The sequence below is a fragment of the Pteropus vampyrus genome, unplaced genomic scaffold (genome assembly GCF_000151845.1).
Source record: "Pteropus vampyrus isolate Shadow unplaced genomic scaffold, Pvam_2.0 Scaffold261, whole genome shotgun sequence".
NCBI classification, from domain to species: Eukaryota; Metazoa; Chordata; class Mammalia; order Chiroptera; family Pteropodidae; genus Pteropus; species Pteropus vampyrus.
The window spans coordinates 1,083,824-1,093,057 of record NW_011889042.1 but is presented as its reverse complement, the minus strand read 5'-3'; the positions used below and the strand labels follow the sequence as shown (position 1 = coordinate 1,093,057).

The following is a 9,234-nucleotide window of genomic DNA, read 5'->3' as shown; positions in this document are numbered from 1 at the left end:
TAGTTGATATGCCTAATGGTGAAAAACTGAAAAATTTCTGCTTAAGTTTGAGAACAGATGTTCTCCCTTACTACTTGTATTCAATGTTAGAGATTCTAGACAGGGAAATTAGGTAAGAAAAGTGCATTTTTGAAAAAAGCAAAATTATTTTTAAATTTTCAAATCACATGATAGTCTACATAGAAATCTTAAGGAGTCTATAAAAAATAGCTATTAGAGCTAATAAACAACTTAAGCAAAGTTACAGGATACATATTCAGTATACAAAAATCAATTGCATTTTTGTACACTAGGAATGAACAATCTAAAAATAAAATTAAGAAAATTTCATTTATAATAACATCAGAAAGAATAAGATAGTTAGAAATAACTAACAAAAGAAATGCAAGACTTGTACACGGAAAACTGCAAAGCATTATTGAGAAAAATTTCTAAATAAATGTAAGTATTCCATGATGATGGATTGGAAGAGTCTCAAATTGATCTATAGATTCAATGCAATCCCAACCAAAATCCCACTGGATTTATTGCAGAAGTTGAGAAACTGATCCTAAAATTCATATGGAAATTGAAAGAGACTCAGAATAGCCACAAAACCTTAACAAAAAATAAAATTGGAAAACTCACAATTCTTAATTTCAAATGTACTGCAAAACTACAATAATCAAGACTATGTTTTGCTACATAATGTAGACATATAAAATAGGAGGTATAATTGAAGGTCCAGAAACAAACCCATACGTTTACAGTGAATTGATTTTTGACGAAAGTGCCAAGATAGTTCATTGGGGGAAAGAATAGTCTTTTTAACATATGATGCTGGGATAACTGGATATCCTATGCAAAAGAATGAAGTTAGAACCCTACCTCACACCTACACCTTACACAAAAGTTAAAGTGAATCAAAGACTGAGTTGTAAATCTTCTTGACCTTGGAGTAGGCAATGGTTTCTTAAACCTGACATCAGAAGCACAAGCAACTAAAAAAGACTAGATAAATTGGACTTCGTAAAAAAAAAAAAAAAAAAGAAAGAAAAAAAACCTTTCGTTCTTTAGAGGAAACTTAAGAAATGGAAAAGACAACTCATATTGGAGAAAATATTTACAAATTATGTATCTGAAAGGGTCTATTATCCAGGATATATTAAATTCTTAGAATTCAAAAATAAAAAGACAAATAGTACAATTTTAAAATGTTTAAATAAACATTTCTCCAAAAAAATATACAGATGGCCAGTATGCACATGAAAAGATGCTTGACATTATTAGTTACTAGGGAAATTTAAATCAAAACCATAGTGAAATGCCACTTCTTATCTTCTAGGGTACATAGAATGAAAAAGACGGACAATAACAAGTGGTGTTGAGGATATGGAGAAATTGGAAATCTCATACATAACTGATGGCAATGTAAAATTGTGGAATAGCTTTGGGAAAAAAATGATAGTTCCTCAAAAAGTTAAACATAGAGTTTTCATTCAATTCAGCAATTCCACTCCTTGGTATATACCCAAGAGAATAAAAAATACGTATTCATACAAAAATTTGTACAAAAATGTTCATAGCAGCATTATTTATAATCATCAAAAAGTGGAAACAACCCAGATACCCATTAACTTATAAATGATTTAACAAATGGTGGTATATCCATACAGTGGAATATTATTCGGCCATAAAAAACGATGAAGTACTAATGCACAATACAAATAATCTTGAAAGCATCATGCTAAGTGAAAGAAGCCAGACACAAAATGCCACATATTGTATGATTCTAATCATAGGAAATGTCCAAAATAGGCAAATCTTTTGAGACAGAAAGTAGATTAGTGGTTGCCAGGGGTTAGGGAAAATAACTGAGGTAACTGGGAGTGACTGATAATTGGCACTGGATTTCTTTTTGGTGTGATAAAAATGATCTGTAATAGTGGTGTAGGTTGCACAACCTTGTAAATGTACTAAAAACCACTGAACTGTACACTTAATTTTTAAAAATAATTTTAATAAATTTTTTTAACAAATTAAATCCAATAATCTATAAAAAGAATAATGCACCATGACCATGTGTGACTTTCCCAGGAATGAAAGGCTGATTCAGTATTTAAATTTTTGCCAGTGTAATCCACCATATTAACACTTTGAAGAAGAAAAACCGCATGAGCATATCGATTGGTGCATATCAGATTTTTTAAATAAAATTATTCATTCATGATAAAAACTCATTAGACTAAAGGTCATCTACATAAAATCAACAACTCACAATACATAAGGTGAAAAATAGTCTGTGTGGCTAAGGAAGGTTTCGGAAAATATTTTTGTTGACTTTCAAAATAGAATGCATATAGCATTTTGAGATGTAAGTTATCAGTAGCTGGCAGAACTAGGGGAATTTTTATGCATCTACTTTGGTACAGTGTATTGAGTAGTTCCTATAAACTTGTTCATCATTGTGACTTTGATTAAAGGAATAGAACAGACACATCATTGATTTTTTTCAACCTCTGTCTCACTAGAAATTTAGCCTTTATTTTCAAAGTTGTATCTATTTTATTTTCTCTCAATTTGTCATAGGTGTATTCGACACAAAAATGATTGGGGAGCTCTTATTCTAGTAGATGATCGTTTCAGGAGTAACCCAAATCGATACATATCTGGTAAGATTCTCAGCTGGGCTTAGAGTAAGAATTAATAAATCTTTGGTATTTAATGACTTCTATTTTTAAAAACATAGTTGGACAGAGAATTTGAATTATGAGATCAAACATGGAAAATTAATATTGACTGGAAATCTAGCCTTTTAATATTATGTGTTTACAAAAAAGTCTTTATAGAGGAGAATCTGGTTACATTGTATTACTCAATTATGATTCTTTAATTTCATAGGATGTGAAATTTGACCTAGTAACATTGAAGTAATTTAGTTAGCATTGTCAGGGGAAAAGCTGTTCCACAGAACTGAATTTTCTAAGAAATACTAAGTTTTTACATTTAACCACTCGAGCACATTTCTAAGAAATATTAAGTTTTTACATTTAACCACTCGAGTCCTTCGGCTGCTTAGTATTCTTTATTCTTTCGTTCTGGGTTATGTTGAAGTTTGTTGTGTGTTGGTTGTGTGGTTGGTTCAGAAATACTTCAGTTAGTTAGAGTTTATGTTAGAGCTAGTATTTTCTTTAAAAAAAAAAAACACCATTGCATGCCACAAAATCAAATAGATGGTCATTTTTTGCCCACTCAACTGAACAAATATTATGTACTTATTTCCCTGACTTAAGATGGTTGAACTTACAATTTTTGACTTTACGATGGTGCAAAAGTGATACACATTCAAGTAGAAACCATACTTTGAATTTTGAATTTTAATCTTTTCCTGGAATGGTAATATGCAGTAGGATACTCTAGTGATGCTGGCCATTAAGAAATAGGCTTCATGTTAGCTGTGGCCAACTGTAAGCTAAAGGAAGTGTTCTGGGCACATTTAAGGTAGACTAGGTAAGCTATGATGTTTGGTAGGTTGAGGTATTAAATGCATTTTCAACTTAGGATATTTTCAACTTACACTGGGTTTATTGGGGTGTACCCCATTGTAAGTCAAAGAGCATCTGTAATTTTTATTCAGTAGTAACATAGTCCCTTTAGAGTCAATACCAGGAATCCATCAGTTATTAAAGAACTGTTGGAAATATTTGCATTTTGTTATCTTTAATGCTAAAAAGTTCATACCATACTGAAGAGATAAATTTTAAATTTGTGTTAGATTTAGTTGTTTATGGGTATGGGCTATACTTTTTCCATTTCAGAGCCTAATTACTATATTTAGTTTGATATTAAAACATGTACCTGGATTGAAGCAGCAAATGCTGCTTCTTTTTATATGTAAAGCAAGCCATTGTGCTTAGGTCAAGACACAACTAAAAGCAAAATGTTAAGTGCTTATGTTTAGTCAGTAGGTGGAGCTCAGATTCTTTCAAGTTTCAAAAGCAAACCAATATTTTACATTGAAAAGGCTTTCTTTGATTACAAAAAGGTCAAAATGAAAGAGGTAACTATAATACTAAAATTTTTTAATATGGGAAAATTTCATATTTTTATTCGGTATAATTATTTTCTAGCAAACAAAAATAAAGCACTTTAAAGGAAATGTTTATTTACTTTTTCTCTTCTTGTTACAAAATCTAAAACTTAAGCTTTTACCTCATAGTTCAGATTTTTTTGAATTAAGTATTTTTCATTATTTCTGTATGGTTTTTATTTATTTTTTCTGAGACTCAAAGTGTGAAATCTTATCTAGGTGATAATAGTGCAACATATAAATTTCTTTTGATAACTAATTTTTGTTTAAATTCAGTTTGCATAAATATAGATTGATAGAAAACTCCACTGGAAAAAAAAAACTGAAGAAATGTATTTAAAATGGAAGTATACTAGTTTGAGTTGCTTGAAGCCTCATCTTATCTTTTTCTAAACTGAAAATACCATAGTGACTTCTAAACTACTCCTAAAGATGACAGTAGTTTTAGTAACATCAGCAGAGAACATTTATTTTCTAAAAGTTCAAATATCTAAGTCTGAATTTCATTTTGAAACAAATCATACTATACTTTATATGCAATATGGTTTATTTTTGTGCAGTTTTTATATGTCACAGGGCAAATCTTATCCCTTAATACTTGATTCTTTACATATTAAAAATAATTCTATAATAAATATTTAGATAGGACTCGATTTGCCTATAAAACGGTGTTATACCTTTTACCACCAGAATAGTTTAAGATATATTTAGAATTAGGGGGGAAAGGGAACCAAAAAAAAGCCTATGAGACTAACATCTTGATTTTATTTTTACAAAAGTTATCAAATTTAGAAGGTTGGAATGGAAGATTATGTTGTTTACAACTTTTAGTTTCCCTATAATTAAAAGGAAGGCAATTCTTTTTGTCCAGAATTATGATGAAATTGATTTTGCCTATTTGCTAGTTATTCTAAGCTGACAATACATTTCCCCCTTCCCACTCACTCCCACTGCTTCCCTTCCTCCAGTTGACAATCACTACACATAAAGAGAAATGTTAACGATACGTGAGCATATTATACATATGAAAATAAAAATGCAAGAAAAAATGTTGAGAACCATTATATATTCTAAATTCAAGTAAATTATTTCATTAGAAAAATCTAAGGCTTTTCTTAATATATAACATCTTAATTAAATAACCAGAGTTTCTTCCTTGGGTTCACTTTTTCCTTAGGACTTTCTAAATGGATACGGCAGCAGATTCAGCACCATTCAACCTTTGAAAGTGCACTGGAGTCCTTGGCTGAATTTTCCAAAAAGCACCAAAATGTCAGTGATGTATCCAAAGAGGACAGAAAGTCTATACAGGACAAGTCTACACTTGAAGTGGCCTGTTTGAAGAACAATACCTCAACTCATTTATTAGAAACAGCAAGTCATCTATCACCAGAAAATCCTAGAGAAGGTGAAACAAAAATGTGTATTCAAGAACTACAGTGTCCTAAAGTGATAACGAGTCCATCTCTACCAAGTGACATCACTTTTAGAAAGGAGAAAACTATGAGAAGTTCTGTCCATTTATATTTGATAGAGAAGTCTTTCATTATATTTAGTGAAACATTTATTATGTTATAAATTAATTTCCTTAAATATGTTGGTCTGTAATACAAGGTGTTATCATAAATTAAAGAAATAGTATGGTGTATTGGAATGGGAACAAACTTTGAGAATATTTGCTGGTTTTATATCAACAAACTTTGCTGCTAACTAGCTTTGTGACCATGATGAGCAAGTCATTTAACTTTTTTGAGTCTTAATAGAAAAAAAAGATTATCTGCTACCCATCCCTCCAGGTTAGGTTGTGAAGATACAATAACGTGATAAATATCAGCATTGTAAAGTACTATACAAATGTTTCTCTAAAAGCTATATTAAAAATTGGTATAATTTATAGATATTTTTATAATATGAATTTCTTAATTTAGGGAAGTAAAAGTCATTTGTTGTAAGTGATAAAAAAAATATTTTTAAATATAATGATCTATATCAGGGATTGGCAAACTATGGCCTATGAACCAAATTTGGCCTGTCTGTTTTTGTAAATGAAGTTTAATGGAACACAGTCATGCCCATAATGAATGTTATGTATGTATTGTACATAACAGCAGAGTTAAATGGTTGTATTATTACACTAGAACAGCATAATTAAACAGTTGCAACAGACACAATTTAACCCACAAAACCCAAAATATTTACTGTCTGGCCTGTTATAGAAAAAGTTTGCCAAACTGTGGTCTATCTCATTGGGTATTGTTATTTTTTAAAATTTTTCAATTAGTTATTTCAATTGTTTTAATTAATATATGCTAGTAGTTTAATATATTTATTTTTAAAAACTTATTTTATAGTATATGGTTCTCTCTTAAATAAATGACATAGTGAATTCAGGGTCATTATATTAGTAATCAAGAAACCTAGGTTCTGGTCCGGGTCTGATTACTAACCAGTTTTACATCTTAGTCTTTGTGGTTGTCAGTTTCCTTAAGAGAATTAGTCTAAGTCGGTTTTTCTCAATCACTAGTTAGTGGATTTTCAAGGCAAACTTTTACAGCCTGTTCCCTCCTTTACTGAGCCATCTTCCTCTTTCTTTTTAGCCCTCCTTTTCTCATTCACTCCTGAAGTTTCTGGTGTGGAATTTGATAATTTACCAGGTAGCATTACAACTTGGGTTAGGAATCACTAGAGACCTAAGATTCCTTTCACAGTTAACACTTTGTGCTTTACATTCTGAGACGAAAGTCCTACTACTGCTTGGGGGTTCAGAATTATGTATTCTATACAGTTATTTTAGTATTTCTAACAAAAATCATTTTAATATAACAATTGTAATGTTAGGAGCAGAAAGTTAACATTCTTAACTTTTTGTGTTCATAGATGATCCAGTATTATTGGAAGAGTCTACCCAGGCAGTAAAAGCAGAAAAAATTGTGATTTCCAGATCCACAAGCCCAACCTTCAACAAACAAACAAAGAGATTTAGCTGGTCTAGCTTTAATTCTTTGGGACAGTCTCTTACTGATAAAATTCTGACTACCACACCTAAATTTAGGTCATTAGAGGACTGTGCCTCTAGTTCTTCCACTTTCAAAACAGAAAAGGGATGTAAAACTGTTTTGCCACTCACTGATAAATTTGAGTCCTCGTCTCTGAGAGTGAACACGTCAGTTGGACTATGCCCTCAGTCAGAAACCATTATTCCATCAATAAAGATTGATTCCGCTCTTCTTAAAAAAGATCATTCTAAGCAGCTGCTTTGCTGTGAAGAAGCCCTGGATTCGGACATTGAATTGTCTCTAGTAAGTGAAGAAGCTAAACTTTCCACTTCAAATACAGCTTTTGAAACAGAAGCAGAAGATGATTCTATCTATTTTACACCTGAGCTTTATGATCCTGTTGATAAAAATGAAGAAAACAATGAACTAGTTGAAACTGATAGAGACAATAGATTGGCTAATAATTCAGATTGTATTTTAGCTGAAGATCTTTTTGAAATTAGGACTCTGAAAGGAGTAGACTCAGTCAGGGAAATGAAAGCTGAGGATTGCACAGACAAAGTTGAATAAACTCATGCATATTAAAGAAAATAAAGCTGATGACATTGGTAGTAATGTAAAAACAACTCATATAAATGAATTGGAATGAGGGGGAAATCATGAAATGGATATAAAGAACTTTAAACAGTCTCCTTCCAAAAATAAAGATGTGTTTCCTGGTGTTATTTAATAATACTAACTGTCCAGCTATGAAAAAATATCATGGTTATATTAAACTATCGTAAATGATAATTTATACATTGCAGAGATATACTTTTAAATTTGAGATGTATTTTTCACTTTAATTCATTGTCATTAGAGTTTTAAAAAGTATTATGTTCAGAAATGTAAATTTCATTAATCTCAAGTTTTTGATAAAGTGATTCATACAAAATATTTTCTTCCAACAAGTCTTCCTTAGCTAAATGTCATTCAGAATTAATCAATCTGAAAGATATATAGTTGTCTAGGGCACTTTAAATTTTTCATAAATATTTGTATTCTGTAGTCTTCTATATCTATTTGTTTTCATACTGATACATGAAAATTAATAGCTGTATAATCCAGTCACGCCTCAACCATGTTTCACTATAGATTTTGCCTCAAATTGGTCTGAGATTTTTTTAGAAATCAAAGTTTTCTTGAAAACTTTATACTAAACTGCCTACTTCTAGGTAATTAAGAATTAATTACCATGCATTTTAATTGACATTGTTTTACATTTGTTTGTTTGATAAATTAAAATCAAGCATGTTTTAAGCAAACTTATGTAAAGTTATAAAGTGCCAAACGGAAGACTCCAAATTTTCAGTTCTAATTATTTAGCTCCATCATCTTTGTGGGAAAACGACATGTTCTAGTATAAAGGCTTTAATTTTTCAACTGTTAAGAAAGAAAACTTCATGTGTAAATTTGATAAGTAAATGCAGACATATAACTGTGGCTGAAAAATGTTCCCTTAAAGCTCAGTGAGCCTTTCTGTAAATTTTGACTTTGTTCATGTTTTTGTAAATGAAGCTATACTTCAGATAAAAAATAGTTATAAAAGATGCTCTTCTCTGACGTCATTCCAAAACTGCATTCACTGATCTTTTTCTAAGAAACATCTGTTCTATGGACATTTATGCTTCTTGTGAGTAATTTGAATTGAAATTTTATGAGCTGTTCTAGTTGTGAATGTGGTTTATTATTTTCAAGTCAAAATTCCCAGCAATCAATTTCTTTTATATTCATTTAGATAAGTGAATTAATTATACATGCATATGTTTCCTTTTATTTTGATAGTGTTTAGATTGAATACAGTTTCATTGTTTCTGTAGCATCGGATGTTTCAATTATAAGCATAGTTCAAAGAAATTTAAATTGATAATTTACCAGTTAAAGAATTTATAAATTGGGATATATTAGATCCCACTTAGTATTACATATTTTTTTAATTGATTAGTGAATAATAAGTTACAAAACACTAGATTAGAAGGTAATTTCTAAATTGTTTTGAATGGGTGTAACCATTTCTCCTCGCCAGTATAGTTCTTAATTCACAGATAAAGGTAGTCGGGTAGTAGAAAGAATACCAGGTGGAAGACAAGAGACTTGGGCTGTATTCCTGGCTCTGCCACTAATTTGCTA

The 9,234-nt window shown here is 30.6% G+C and overlaps 1 protein-coding gene across 1 annotated transcript in view; it reads left to right on the top strand.

Moving 5' to 3' along the window:
• BRIP1 (BRCA1 interacting protein C-terminal helicase 1) overlaps positions 1–8,654 on the top strand; it is a 167,339-nt gene extending 158,685 nt beyond the window's left edge. The window contains exons 18-20 of the mRNA XM_011375031.2: positions 2,569–2,651; positions 5,247–5,477; positions 6,947–8,654. Of these exons, the coding sequence (XP_011373333.2) occupies positions 2,569–2,651; positions 5,247–5,477; positions 6,947–7,635 (1,003 nt within the window). The 3' untranslated portion in view covers positions 7,636–8,654. The remainder of the gene's footprint in view (positions 1–2,568; positions 2,652–5,246; positions 5,478–6,946) is intronic.
• The last annotated feature ends 580 nt before the right edge of the window (positions 8,655–9,234 follow it).